This window comes from Balaenoptera ricei, chromosome 19, assembly GCF_028023285.1.
Source record: "Balaenoptera ricei isolate mBalRic1 chromosome 19, mBalRic1.hap2, whole genome shotgun sequence".
Classification (NCBI taxonomy): Eukaryota; Metazoa; Chordata; class Mammalia; order Artiodactyla; family Balaenopteridae; genus Balaenoptera; species Balaenoptera ricei.
The window spans coordinates 3780391-3794840 of NC_082657.1; the positions used below are offsets into that span (position 1 = coordinate 3780391).

Sequence of the window (14450 nt, forward strand, 5' to 3'; positions counted from 1 at the left end):
GCCCGGGGCCCCGCCCCCTTTAGGCCGGGATGCTGTTTGCCCCGCCCCCTTGGAATACTCCTGAGCCCCGCCTCTTTCGTGTTGCCTAAACCCGTGGCTCCGCCTCCCTCCTAAACATGAGACTCCGCCTATCAGCCACCCAGGGTCACTTGTATCCGACTACCTCCGAAGGGAACCGACGCTGTGGCCCCTCCACATCCGGCCGAAGCTCTTGGCTCCGCCTACATCCGAACAGAGTCCTTCAGTACTCGACTACCTCCGAAGAAAACCGAAGCTTGTGGCCCCGCCTCCAAACCGCCTCCCGACTCTGTCCCAAGGAACCTGAAGCGGAGACTGCACCTCATTCCGAACGCTGAGCTCCAGGCCCCGCCTCTTTCCCAGGTTCGGTCGCTTCCCGCCGTGCCCGAAGCTTCTGGCCCCACCCCTTTCCGAGGCCAAAGCCCCGCCCCTTTGCGTGCTCGCAGCTCGGTAGAACCGAGTCCGGGTCCAGCTGCAGACTCGTGCTCCCTGCACCCAGTCCGGGCTCCTTCTCTGCTCAGCCCGGAGCCTGCCGGGCGCTGCACACCCGGCCCCGGACCGCGCACCCTAGCCGGCCCCCCGAAAGAGACTGGGGACGCGGGGGCGTGCTGGGCGGGGTAGGCGTGGCGGATCCGCGGAGGCCGGCGGGCCGGGACTGCTCGGCTGCTTCCTGCCCTGCGGGCGGCGCGGAGCCGCGGGCCCAGGTGGGTCCGCCACGCCTGGGCCGGGGTGCGGTGGGCGCGGAGGCGCCCCGGAGACCGGGAGGGGTCTGGACAGTGTGGGGTCGCTGCGGATCGGCGGGCTGATGAGATGCGGGGGCGGTGCCGGGAGCGCGACCGAGCTCCCGGGTGGCGTAACCGCCTGTGGCTTTGCCCGGAGCGGATCTGACCCGCGCTTGGTGCGCGCAACGGGAGTGGGGCTCGGGAGCGGGCCCGCTCTCTGGGTTTCAGACGGGAGAAGGAACCGGAGCTCCGAAAAGAGGGCGAGGCTGGAGGCCTGGGCTCCTCTGAGGCCCTCTCGGAGAAGGGCAGGGAGTCTGGAGAGCAGGGTTCTCAAAGAGGGAGAGGCTGGGGGATAAGAAGAGAGGAGCTGGATTGCTGGGATACTCGAAGGAGGAGGGGGCCGGGAGGTTTGGATTCCTGGGTTCTCAAAGGAGAAGAGAGCTGGGGGCCTGCGTTCTCAAAGAGGGGTTCTGTGGGTGGCTTCCTCTATCTTCGAAGGAGGAAGGGCCTGGAGGTCGGGATTCCTGTGTTGTCAGAGGAGAGGAGCTGAGGGTAGGACTCCTTGATCCTCGACAACTGGGGAGTGGGTGGGGGGGGGTGGATCCTTGACTCCTCTAAGGGGGAGGGGCTGGGGGCCCGGACTCCTGGGTTCTCACTGGGAACCTCTACCGCTCCCCCAGAACATGTCGCCCGAAGAATGGACGTATCTACTGGTTCTTCTTATCTCTATCCCCATCGGCTTCCTCTTTAAGAAAGCTGGTGAGTCAGGTTCCCTCCCCAGTGGAAAATAAAGGGAGGGGGGGTGCCCGGGCTGGGGACCCCTGGAAGGTTCCACGCTTATGCTATGCCTTCTCCCTGCAGGACCTGGGCTGAAGAGATGGGGGGCAGCAGCTGTGGGCCTAGGGCTCACCTTGTTCACCTGTGGCCCCCACACTTTGCATTCTCTGGTCACCATCCTTGGGACCTGGGCGCTCATTCAGGCCCAGCCCTGGTGAGGATTTGGTGGGGGGAGTTGGGGGAGATGGAGGGGGTGGAGGAAGCGACCTGTTTCCTCTTGGGGTCTTTCTCTATTTCTGTCTCCATCTCCGGATGTCTCTTGTTTATCTGTAGATTCTCTGTGTCATTTGTCTGGTCTGTTTTTCTTCCTCTCCTGCCTTTTTCTGGGTCTTTGTCCCTGTGTGTTTGTCCTGGTCCTTTACATCCATGTCGTGGATTCAGGAGAGAGGAGGACGTTACTAGTCTGCTGGCCCTGCCACCGTTGGTATTGGTATTCTCTCTCTCTCTCTCTCTCTCTCTCTCTCTGTTTCTCCCTCCCTCTTTCTCCCTCCACCTCCCCTCTCTCCCTCGCCCTTCCTCCTCCCTCCCAGAAAAAATGGAGTATTGAAGGGTCTTCACCCTGAAGCCTCTCTTAACCCCCTTCTCATTTTCTTCTCTGTTGCTGCGCATTTCTGTGTAGCTGTTTCAATCGTGCTCATTCCATACCCCCCGCCCCTCATTTTCTGTCTCGGGAGGTGGGGAGGTGGGGAAGGATTTGTAGCTGGAATCTAGGGGCGGCTGAGGCAAGATCTCGTGCACCCCTGCACCCAGCACTGCACGCCTCTTGCCTTTGCCCAGCTCCTGCCACGCCCTGGCCCTAGCCTGGACCTTCTCATATCTGCTCTTCTTCCGCGCGCTCAGCCTGCTGGGCCTGCCCACTCCCACACCCTTCACCAATGCCGTCCAGCTGCTGCTGACACTGAAGGTCAGACTCCCCTCCAGCCCTCGCTGTGTGCCAGTTAACCACCAAAACTTTACCTTCTCCTCCTAGCCACTCCCGTGGGAGGCAGAGGAAGGGGGATGGTCTGTCCCACACAGCCCGCCGGGGGCGGGGCTTCACCTCTCAGCTCTTCCCTGGGATAAAGAAGTATGCAAAGTTATGTAACTGTGGGTGCCATGTGTTGGCTGAGCTAAAGTGCGTCTTTGTAGCAAGCCATTTTGCAGAGGAGGACAGCCAGCTCCGGGGAGGTAGCACTCAGTTAAGGACGCAAAACCAGGACACCACGTGCGGCTCTCCGTGACCTGGGAAGATGGGTGAAAACAGATTCCCAGGCCCCACCCCTGGGAACGTAAAGTCGTGCGTTCCTACTATGCGCTACGTATCAGTGAACAGAACGGTCATGTGAGGTGGTGAATGAGGTCTCCTCAGCATCCTGTGTTCCCCGCGGGAGCTGGAGAAAGAGGCTCTCAGGACATAGGGACCAGCGTGTGTGGAAGGGAGCAGGCTGAGTCCCATCAGCAGTGGACCAGCCACACGGACCGTCCATCAAGAGCGGAAAAGAGCACAGGCAGCCCAGGCCAAACCATGCAGGGCCTTGTTGGCTAAGATGAGGGGGTCCCCACTTCTTCCTGTGGGGGCCCAAGAGCCACTGCAAGAGGTTTTTTGATTTGTTGCCAGAAGAGGTAATGTGACCAGATTTACAGGTTTAAAAATCCTTCCTCCCGATGCTGAGCGAGTTGAAGCAGAAGGGGCAAGATGGGGTGACGTGGGACTCTTTTATCAAAGTCCAACTGACAAACAGTGGCGGCTTGATGCAGGCCTGTGGGCAGGTCAGTCAGGGCCCCACCAGGAAGCCCGGCATTTAGGAGAAATTGAGGGCGGGTTGGGGAGAGGTCCTGGCCCCCAGGGCATGAGAGGAGGGGCAGGTAGTGGAGCCGGGAAGGAAAAAGACTTGGGTAGAGCCCCCCAATTCAAGAAGATCATCAAGGGTCATGGCCAGCCCAAGGTGATCTTATCAATACAAGGGAATAAAAACCCAAGCCTCACTCCTGCCTTCCTCCATCTCTGCCTGGGGCTCTGTGCCAACTAAACCCAGGGGGAAGCTGGAAGACACAGGCCTGTGGATGTTGAGCCGGCCTGGGGTCTGTGCGGAGAAGGGTAGAGGGCAGATCTGAAGGAGGAGCCCGAACATATTCAGCCCAGTGGTGGAGGCAAAGCGAGAGGGACAGACTCCAGAGACTTAAGGGATTCGACTGGGGGAGTGAGGAAGGTTTCCAGCCTAAGCAATTAATTGGATGGTGGTGGCATTTGCTGACGGCAGAGACTAGAAGAAGACCCACTTTGGGGAGAGGCTAATACCGTGTTCCACCTTGGATGTGTTCAATTCGAGGTGCCTGGAAGATGTCAAGTATTAATGACAAGAGGTAGCTTTTTTTTTTTTTGATCTCGCCACACGGCTTGTGGGATCTTAGTTCCCCGACCAGGGATCATCAAACCTGAGCCCCAGCAGTGAAAGCGCTGAGTCCTAACCACTGGACCGCCAGGGAATTCCCTAGAGGCAGCTTGATGAACAGTCTTGGGGCTTGGAGGAGAAGTCCCACCGGGTTACACTGTGGGTGGTATCTAAAGTCACGAACTGCTGGAGAACCCAGAAAGATGGAACTCAGAGAAAAAAGACAGAGGGGCCCAGGAGTGAGCCCTGCGAGAGTCACCAAGAAGCCCTTACTCACGACCAGATGCCCAGAGCTGCCCGTGGAGTAGAGTCTCAGCGCCCAGCTGCACGGGGCTGCAGCAGCTGTTGGCTGCCCAGAGAGGTAGTGAAAGGGAGGTGGGTGAGAGGAAGCCCGGGTCTGACCTGTCCTTCCCTACACCCCTTCCTCCCAGCTGGTGAGTCTGGCCAGTGAAGTACAGGACCTGCATGTGGCCCAGAGGAAGGAAATGGCCTCAGGCTTCAGCAAGGGGCCCAGCCTGGGGCTGCTGCCTGACGTTCCCTCTCTGCTGGAGACGCTCAGCTACAGCTACTGCTACGTGGGCATCATGACAGGTGAGCGTGCCCGCCCCGCAGGCCTGCCTCCGCAGCTCCTCACCCTCTGTCTCCATTCTCTGCCTGGAGTTTGGTGCCTGTTGCATGTTCCCACATCCCATCCCAGCATCTGCCGCTCTGAGGGTGAGCATCTATGCCCGAGTCCACGTCTGACTGTCCCCCTGGTCCCAGGGCCCCTCCAGAGTACAGACAGACTGTTCTCAGCCTCAGTGATTCCTTGTAACTTTTTGGGAGCAAACAGGAGATGAAGGAGAAAGATCTACATCACCCTAACGTTTCTGCTGCCCGGGCAACAAGTATTCACAGCTTATGATCCCATTTTTAGTTTCAGAAAATATTTTTCACTAATGTTGACCTCTTAGAAGGTGTTCATTTTCATAGCAACTGTATTGAGCTATGATTACCATATTCACTCACTTGTAACCACATCCAGCTTGCTGGGTTTTAGTCTATTCACAGAGTTGTGCAACCATCACTGCCATGTAATTTCGTCACCTCGAAAAGAAACCCTGCACCCTTTAGCCGTCGTCTCCCAAACCTCCGTCTGCCCCCATTCCCTGGAAACCACTAATTGACTTTCTATCTCTATATATTTGCCTATCCTGAACATTTATAAGTGGAATCATACAGTGTGTGGTCTTCTGTGACGTGTAAGACGTTTAACACTCCTGTTAACCCCACTCTGCTCCCTCCCTAGGCCAAGAGCGGTCTCCTCTTTTCCATCTCTGTCCCTCTGCAGCCCCTCCCTGCTCAGTGGCCAGAGGCATCTCATGAAAAGGCAAAATGATAATCCAGCACTTCCCTGGTGGGAGAGCCTATACTGGTTTCCTAGCGCTTAGAACAAAACTCAAAGTCCTCATCATATCCCCCAGGGGTCCCGCCCCTGCCACCCTCTCATTTCTTCTCACACCACTCTTCCTCTGCAGATGCACTGCTGCACTTCCTGTCACTCCTTTATACCCAGCTCACCCCCCCACCCCATCTCTCCAGGTCCGGTCTGTCTGTCTCCATCTGTCTCGGCGTCTCCATACCCCTCATCCTCAGGCTCTGTGTCCCTTTCCGGAAGTGTCTGTCCCTCGTCCTCCCCTTTCTCCGCTTCCTTGTCCCTTTCTCTCTGGGTTTCATACCCCCACTCCCCTCTCTGCTTCTCTGTCTCCTTCCTCTCTCCCTGGTCCACCTCAGCTCCCGAATCTCTGGTCCATCTCCCCCCTCCCCCAACCCCGCCCGAGACTGGAGCTGGGCGCCCCTGCCGTGTGTACCGTGTCTGACCAGCTGCCCTCCCTCCCGCCGCAGGCCCGTTCTTCCGCTACCGCACGTACCTGGACTGGCTAGGGCAGCCCTTCCCCGGGGCCGTGCCCAGCCTGCGGCCCCTGCTGCGCCGAGCCTGGCCGGCCCCGCTCTTCGGCCTGCTCTTCCTGCTCTCCTCCCACCTGTTCCCGCTGGAGGCCGTGCGTGAGGACGCCTTCTACGCCCGCCCGCTGCCCGCCCGCCTCTTCTACATGATCCCCGTCTTCTTCGCCTTCCGCATGCGCTTCTACGTGGCCTGGATTGCCGCCGAGTGCGGCTGCATTGCCGCCGGCTTCGGGGCCTACCCCGTGGCCGCCAAAGCCCGGGCCGGGGGCGGCCCCACCCTCCAATGCCCACCCCCCAGCAGGTCAGGCGGCGGGAGGGAGGTGTCCCAAGACCCGGCAGGCCCCATCACCGCGGGCTGGCCCTGCCCCTAGCAGGGAGGATAGCGGGGAGCAGGGGGGGGCAGGTCTCCCACCTGTTGTCAGCAGAGTGTCACCCTCAGCCACCACAGCCCGCCTTCCCCCGTCCTAAGGAAACAGTAGTCCTGATCCGTACGGATTGCCCCCTGTTGCTAGTGCTTGACCCCCCCTTGGGGTGGTGAATTGCTCTCTGTTGCTAGGAAAAGGAAGGTGTTACAGCAGTCACACGCTGTCCCTCTGTTGCCGTGGAAGCGACACCCCAGTAACCCAGTTGTTCCTGGTTGCTCAGGGTGCCATCGTTGGGCAGTGAGGAGTAGCCCTTTGTTGCTAGGGAGGACATTCCCTAGCAACAGCACTGCCCCTTCCTGCCAGAAAGCTGCTCTTTGTTGCTACGGAAACGGCATCCCCTAAACTGCCCCTTTGTTGCTGGGAGCGAGCACGCCCCTCCCCATGGGATGTCGTCACATAACAGCCTGCTGTTGCCCTCTTTTTCTATGGAAATGGCATCCTTGACCATGCTGTCCTCTAGCAGAGGGGACACCATTCCTAGCAACTGCAGGTCATGTTCCTACTGTTGCCCAGGAAATCCCCTGGTAACTATGAATTAACCTTGTTGCTGGCGAAACTAGCCCCCTAGCTCCTTCATCACTAGATAAATCACACAGCCAGTAACTACAGACTCTCTTGTTGCTAAGGATATGTTGCTCCTGTGTTGCTAGGGAAATGGCACCCCTAGCAACCAGGAATGGCCTGTCCCTCTGTCCCTAGCAGTCATGGTCAGCCTTCAGGCTGGGGCTGGGAAAGCAGCCCTTTGATGGAAATTCTGAACTACTCCTTACAAGGGTTGGGCAATCGCCTAGTAGTCACAAACTGCCATTCCATTGCGGGGGAAGTGGCACCCCCCCACCCCTGCAAATTTCTTGCCACTGCCATAGGATAGGGTATCCCCCAGAAGACGTCAAGCAGGAATTGAAGGCTTTTCTAAACCTTCTGGGCCCCGCCCCTAATGGATGCTCCCCTTCCATTATCAGAAGCTGCCAACGGTTCAGGTGGGCCAAGGATATCCCCCACTGCTGGTGGTGGGGGGGGGGGGTTGGCACCAGTGACCCAGGAACCACTGTATTACTGGAGATGACCCTTATAAAACAATCCTGGGGACCAATAGCCAGGAAAGGCCCTTTCAGGAAGCTTTTCTAAACATCCTAGACCTTGTTGCTAAGGAATGCCCTTTCCCTAGCAGCAGAGACCATCAAGGTGTCAGGCGGGCCTAGAACATCTCCCTAGCAGCCACGGACCACCTCATTGTTAGGGATGCTGCTTCCCTAACAACCAAAGTGTCCAACAATTTAGAATGGACTACTTGGAGGCTTCTCTGAATATGCTGAGCTTGGTTGCTAAGGAATGGCCTTTCCCTAGCATCCGAGACCATTGGCAGGTCAGGTTGCTAAGGACTCATAGCTTAGCAACCGTGGCCCTTCCAGACTTTTCCTGGCTGTTGCAGGCCCCCTTACCAAAGAGGAGAACCCTATTGCTGATGAACTGTGCACTTCCCAAAAATGCTCAGTCTGGGCTACCCTCCCCTGTTGCGCTAGCAAACGTGACAGCCAGAGAGCTGTTGCCTGGCCAGGATCCCCTCCTTAGCATCCGGGGCTGGGACAGTAGCCAGAGTCAGGAGGGGGCCTGGCTGAGCTGCATGTCTGTCCCCCACCCTCATCCCCCACCCCCCCCACCCCCCCCCCCCCAGTCCGGAGAAGGCGGCTTCCACGGAGTACGACTATGAGACCATCCGCAACATCGATTGCTATGGCACAGACTTCTGCGTGCGCGTGCGGGATGGCATGCGGTACTGGAACATGACGGTGCAGTGGTGGCTGGCGCAGTACATCTACAAGAGCGCGCCCGCGCGCTCCTACGTCTTCAGGTGAGCCCAACTGTCTCGGAGGACGGCACGGAAGTACACCTCTCAGCTGCCCCTGGGGCCGCCTGCGGCTTCCCCCGCTGGGCCTCCACCCCTGAGGGTCATGGGAGTTGTAGTTTCTTGAGCCTTGCGCTGGCTCTGATCTGCGTTATTCCGGGGTCAATTCTTCCTCCTCTCTGGGCCTCCGTTTCTACCTCCGTAGAGTCAGCCTCGCTCCGCAAACGCAGTGTACTGAGTCCTGTGGACTCAGTAGCTAGACTTTCCGGAATCTTAACCCTGCCAGTTACTAAGAAACCTTAAGAAGTTAGTTGACCCCTGTTTCCTCAACTTTTTTTTTTTAATTTCAAAAATTCCCATATACGCTTTTTTTTTTTAAATTCCAAATGCTTACTTTAATTACCCTTGACTAAACCCCAAGAGATACAGCTGTTTACTTGGAGCCCAGCAAGATAAATTGCTTCAGCATACTGCAAGAGGAAGCCATTGAAATAATCACTCTGCTTTGTAAACCTTTATGTAACTTCTGGCTAGTAAACATAAAAATTTAAACAAACTGTGGGAGCAGGGGCCCCACCCAAACATGGACTGTAGAAATAAAAGAGGAAAAGGCAGTCTCTATCTTTTCCCAAAAGCAAAATCAAACACAATTAACAATCCCCTAGCTCTTAAAGTTACCTCTTTTTTTTAACATCTTTATTGAAGTATAACTGCTTTACAATGGTGTGTTAGTTTCTGCTGTATAACAAAGTGAGTCAGCTATACATATACATATATCCCCATATCTCCTCCCTCTTGCGTCTCCCTCCCACCCTCCCCATATATGCTTTTTTTCCCAGTTTTTTTTTTTTTTTTTTAATTTATTTATTTATGGCTGTGTTGGGTCTTCGTTTCTGTGCGAGGGCTTCCTCCAGCTGTGGCAAGCGGGGGCCACTCTTCATTGCGGTGCGCGGGCCTCTCACCATCGCGGCCTCTCTTGTTGCGGAGCACAGGCTCCAGACGCGCAGGCTCAGCAGTTGTGGCTCACGGGCCCAGTCGCTCCGCGGCATGTGGGATCCTCCCAGACCAGGGCCCGAACCCGTGTGCCCTGCATTGGCAGGCAGACTCTCAACCACTGCGCCACCAGGGAAGCCCCCCAGTTTTTTAAAATTGAAGTATAGTTGATTTACAATGATGTATTAGTTTCAGGTGTACAGCAAAGTGATTCAGTTTTTTATATATATATTAATTCTTTTATTTTTTTGGGTCACGCTGAGCAGTGTGTGGGATCTTAGTTCCCCCACCAGGATCTGAACCCTGCCCCGGCAGTGAAAGCGCGGAGTCCTAATCACTGGACCGCCAGCGGTTGCCTATCTATTCTTTTTCAGATTCTTTTCCCTTATAGGGTACTACAGAATATTTAGTATAGTTCCCTGTGCTATACAGTAGGTCCTAGTTGGTTATCTATTTTTTATATAGTAGTGTATATATGTTATTCCCAAACTCCTAATTTATCCCCCCCCGAACCCAGTTTCCTCAACTCTTAAATGGGGGTAATGCAGTTACCCGTTTCATAGGTTGATGTGAAGAATAAGTGAAATAAAGTGTGAAATGCACTTAATGTGAGGCCTGATTAGCTTGTATTATCCTTCACTCATCTGATATTTCTTGAGTTGAGACTTTCTGTAAAGATAAGATAAACTTATCTTTACAACCTTAGGAAGTAGGAGTTCTCATCATCCCCATTTTATTTTTTTTTAATTATTTTTTTTAAAATTTGTTTCTTTTATTTATTTCCTTTTGGCTGCGTTGGGTCTTAGTTGCTGTGCGCAGGCTTCTCCCTAGTTGCAGCGAGCGGGGGCTTCTTTTCATTGCGGTGGCTTCTCTTGTTGCGGAGCACGGGCTCTAGGCACGTGGGCTTCAGTAGTTGTGGCATGCCGGCTCAGTAGCTGTGGCTCACGGGCTCTAGAGCGCAGGCTCAGTAGTTGTGGCGCACGGGCTTAGTTGCTCCGCAGCATGTGGGGTCTTCCCGGACCAGGGCTCGAACCCGTGTCCCTGCATTAGCAGGCGGATTCTTAACCACTGCGCCACCAAGGAAGCCCCAACATCCCCATTTTAAAGATGAAGAGACCCAGGATCAGAGGTCTGATCTTAGGCAACCTGCCGAGTGTCACCAGATGAGGTCAGGATACATCATGACACGTTCTTATAATGAAGCAGTCAATCATGGTGCCTCTGGAGCTAGACTTCCCTGGGTGTGTGATCTGATTTATGATTTAAAGATCTGCTCCGACCTTGTGTGGGAATGGGCTAAGGTGGGGGAGGGGAGCAGGCGATAAAGCAGGGACTGGCCCGGTGGGCATTGATGGTATCCTAGAGTAGGGACCAGTGGCCTAGAAGTGGATGCATTTGAGAGGTGGAGGTGGGAAACAGCTTGATGGCCAGGTGATGGGCTGTGCGTGATGGTAGGGCACAGAAGGGCTGTTTCCTGCAGAGGGGAAACTGGGCAGAAGGAAGTTTCAGGAGTGGGTAGGATGAGGAAGCTAGACTCGGGTTTAGTCTCCCTGACTTTGAGGTGACTGTTAGATTTCCAGCTGGGGTTGTTGGCTAGGCAGTTAGTTGTGTGATTCTGGTGCGTAAGGGAAGGGTTGGTGTAAGAAGTGGACACGTGAGCGTCAGCAGGTGTGGACGATACTTAAAGCTCTGGGGCTGAGCATCAGGTCAAAGCACAGAGTGCGCGAACGTTTAGACCAGGGATTCTCAATGCGGGGGGTGGGGGGGGAGCAATTGTGCTGCACCCCCAGGGGGCGTTGGCAATGTCTGGAGACGCTGTTGTCATAATGGGGATGTGCTGCTGGCATCTAGTGGGTGGGGTCCAGAGATGCTCCTGAACAATCTGCGCGGCACAGGACAGCACTCCACCTCCCCACCCCCACCCCCACCCCCCCGAAGAATGATCCTGCCCCAGGTATCTGTAGCGCCAAGATCGAGAAACCCTGGTGTAGACTAGGGACCAGCAGGAAGAGCCAGCACAGATGCAGCCAGTGACACAGGAGGACAGTCAGCAAAGTATCCATTCCCGGAAGGAAGCCGAGAGAAGTAAGTGTTTCAAGGAGGAGCGAGGAGGGGATGGTGTGTGTGCCGGTGCCAGGGGCTTCAGTGCGCTGAGGGCGAGTGTGGCCACTGGGTGGGGCGTGATGGGAGGGAGTCCCCGCCAACCTTGACGGGAGCAGAGTGGAGGGCTGAAGTGAAAGCCGGCTTGGAGAGGGTTCCAGAGAGGACGGAAGGGGAGCCTAGACGATTCTTTGGAGAGTGTTCGCTGTGGGGGGGGACAGGGGGGCAGCGAAGCAGGGAGAGAAGAGTGGGTGGCGGAATGGCCAAGAGCTCAGGTGTGCGCACGTGGAGTTAGAGATGCCGGGCTTGCGCTGATGCGTGGCCTACTGTCAGCTGCTTTCAGTTGTCTGTCAACTGCTTTCAGTTGTCTGTCAACTGCTTTCAGTTGTCTGTCAACTGCCGACCCACAGCATTCTCTCTCCACCAGAGGTAGAAAAGAAAGAAAACAGTTTTGTGGACTTCCCCAGCGCTCCAGTGGTTAAGACTCCGTGTTTCCACTGCCGGGGGCGTGGGTTCGATCCCTGCTCTGGGAACTATTATCCTGCATGCCTCGCGGCGTGGCCAAAAAATAGGGGGAAAAAAACCAGTTATTGAATAAGCATTAAACCAGATTTCGAGGCATGGCGCAAGTAACCCACTGCTGAGATTACCAAGATGGAAAGAAAGCTCACCCTTTTTAAAATTTTTTTTAACAGTTCATCCATCCATCCATTTTATTTTTATTTTATTTTTTTTTAATTGGGGTATAATTGATTTACAATGTTGTGTTAGTTTCAGGTGTATCGCAAAGTGAATCTGTTATACATATACATATATCCACTCTTCTTTTAGCTTCTTTTCCCATATAGGCCATTACAGAGCACTGAGTAGAATCCCCCGTGCTATACGGTAGGTCCTTATTAGTTGTCTAGAAATCTCACCCTTTTTGTCTTCTCCGTCGCCACTTAGAGCCCTTTACGTAGCGTGTTCTCGAGAGACACCGTAACTGGTCCTCACGTCGGAGGACTCCACAAGCACTATTGCGTGCTCTCATGTTCATCCTAAGTTCACCTGGTGATGGGGGTAGCCACCTGGCTAGTTACGTGTCTTTATCTGAAGGAAGAATAAAACTGCTATCTCTATGACCAGCAGGTGTTTACAGCTCGGAGCTGGCACCTAGGATAAACCCTCATAGCTGCAGGGGGACAGGCGCTATCTCCCTCCACACCTAGGCTTCAAGGAGATGGCTCCCAGGCCCTCGAGAAGAACATTCCCGGACTGTAACACTTTCTACAGGCCTGTTTTACCTTTTCAAAGATTTCCATCTGTATCCAAAGGATAACGGAAAGATGCTCAAACAGGTTTTTCAAGGAAATGGCCTAAGAAAGGAGAAGGAGGAAAAGATCTTCCCTTTTGGCAACAGGGGAAATTCAACCTTTTTACGGACCCTTACACCCTCTGCCGCCCCCCCCGCCCCCCCAGGAAAGGGTGGTCAGTGTCATTCTGTCATTCGGTTATTTTTGCACTTTTAACACCCTGATGATGTGCCAGAGGGAAAACTTGATGCCCATGGGCAGGAACTCAGGCCACAGTCCTTGGCAAAGCCTGCTCTGATTTGTGGGTTCTCTGTGGAAGTGGGGATCAGAGCCTAAATTTGTGGGTCTTCAAGGGATAGCATTTGGAGTCCTTAAGGAGAAGGGACCATGGCTGGAGATCTCTGAGTCTTCATGGATCACGATTTATATTCCTGGATCCTCAAAGAGGAAGTGGCTGGGGACTTGACTCCTGGGTCCTGAGGGAAAATAGTGTTGGGAGGGGGTTCCTGAGAAGAGAGTAAGAGTACCGGGTCTGAGGGAGGAGGGGCTGGGGGCCTGGACCCCTGGGTCTGAGGGAGGAGGGGCTGGGGGCCCGGACCCCTGGGTCTGAGGGAGGAGGGGCTGGGGGTCTGGACTCCTGGGTCTCAGGGAAGAGGGCGGGGGGCCTGCACTCCGGGTCCTGATTCCTAGCCCCTCCCCCAGGAGCGCCTGGACCATGTTACTGAGCGCCTACTGGCACGGCCTGCACCCTGGCTACTACCTCAGCTTCCTGACCATCCCGCTGTGCCTGGCAGCTGAGGGCCGGTTGGAGTTGGCCTTTCGGGGGCGGCTCAGCCCCAGGGGCCAGAAGGCCTGGGACTGGGTACACTGGTTCCTGAAGATGCGGGCCTATGACTACATGTGCATGGGCTTTGTGCTGCTTTCGCTGGGCGAAACCCTCCGGTACTGGGCCTCCATCTACTTCTGCATCCACATCCTGGCCCTGGTGGCCCTCGGGCTGGGGCTGGCTCTAGGTGGGGGCAGCCCCAGCCGGCGGAAGACGGCGTCCCCCGCCACCAGCCTTGCCTCGGGAAAGCTTCGGGAGGAGTAAGCTGTCACGACACTCCCTCTGCCGTCGGTCCAGCTACCAAGCTTTTGCCTGGGAATTCTGTGAAGCATGCTGCTGTCGCCTTTCCCAGAAAGAGTCCTGAGTATGGCAAGGGGCCTGGAGAGGATTCCCGCTTCCCCAGCTCAGCACCGTGCCTGGAAAAGCCTCCGCCCTGAGGGCCCCAGATGATCAGTTTTCCCTCCTGTAAAAATCAAGATATGGTCCAGACAAGAATCTCCCTTTGTCCCTGCCCAGCACCAGGTATTCAGAGAGAACTGCGTTTTCCCCCCAACAGCAGGGGCCGATGGGCGACATGGTTTCTTGGGCAAATTTCCCTTCTTTGGCTCCACAGTGTGGGGTTAGGAGCTTCAGGGCAGGCTCTGGGAGTGGGGGACCTCTTTCTGGTCGTTTCCACTCTTGTCTCATTAGACCAGTACGGAGTATAACCCTCCTGGAACGGAGAAGCTGAGCGCAGATGTACAGGCCTTTGGACTATGGTTCTCGTAGGTTCCATCTGAGCCACCTAAGGGTCCCAGCGCTCCTGTCACCCTCTTGTCATCCTTTGACCTAAGAGGCTCAGAATGTGTAAATGTCTCCTAATAAAGTGTCACACAAAGACTCTATGTGGGAATGTCTGTGGGTGATCAGTGTGGGGGGACTTGTACCGCCGCATCCCTCTGTGATGTGCTAACACCCAGCCCCCCGGGAGCCACGCAGGCATCTGTGGACTTCAGCTCCCAGGAGACCTTTCGGAGCAGAGGCCCTGACAGTTTATGGGAAGTGCCGGGTATTTCCTCCGGGCCACCTGGCG

General features: G+C 55.5%; 1 protein-coding gene across 4 annotated transcripts; it reads left to right on the forward strand.

Moving 5' to 3' along the window:
- Positions 1 to 230: 230 nt before the first annotated feature.
- On the forward strand, positions 231 to 14257 carry MBOAT7 (membrane bound O-acyltransferase domain containing 7). 4 transcript variants are annotated; one of them, XM_059905723.1, is made up of 8 exons: positions 231 to 381; positions 1421 to 1499; positions 1602 to 1731; positions 2355 to 2481; positions 4381 to 4540; positions 5834 to 6194; positions 7994 to 8170; positions 13255 to 14257. In XM_059905723.1, exons 2-8 carry the CDS (start codon positions 1424 to 1426, stop codon positions 13640 to 13642), a joined length of 1419 nt encoding a protein of 472 aa, XP_059761706.1. In that variant the 5' UTR covers positions 231 to 381; positions 1421 to 1423; the 3' UTR covers positions 13643 to 14257. The 4 variants fall into 4 exon arrangements, with proteins under 4 accessions (XP_059761706.1, XP_059761705.1, XP_059761707.1 ...); XM_059905722.1 differs by lacking the exon at positions 231 to 381 and adding an exon at positions 445 to 722; XM_059905724.1 differs by lacking the exon at positions 231 to 381 and adding an exon at positions 1239 to 1292.
- The last annotated feature ends 193 nt before the right edge of the window (positions 14258 to 14450 follow it).

Bases quoted from the DNA above. Each gene is read 5' to 3' on its own strand.
- MBOAT7 (XM_059905723.1), top strand. From the start codon at position 1,424: ATGTCGCCCGAAGAATGGACGTATCTACTGGTTCTTCTTATCTCTATC. The intron at 1,732-2,354 runs GTGAGGATTTGG...GCCTTTGCCCAG, and splicing joins CTCATTCAGGCCCAGCCCTG to CTCCTGCCACGCCCTGGCCC. The intron at 4,541-5,833 runs GTGAGCGTGCCC...CTCCCGCCGCAG, and splicing joins CTACGTGGGCATCATGACAG to GCCCGTTCTTCCGCTACCGC.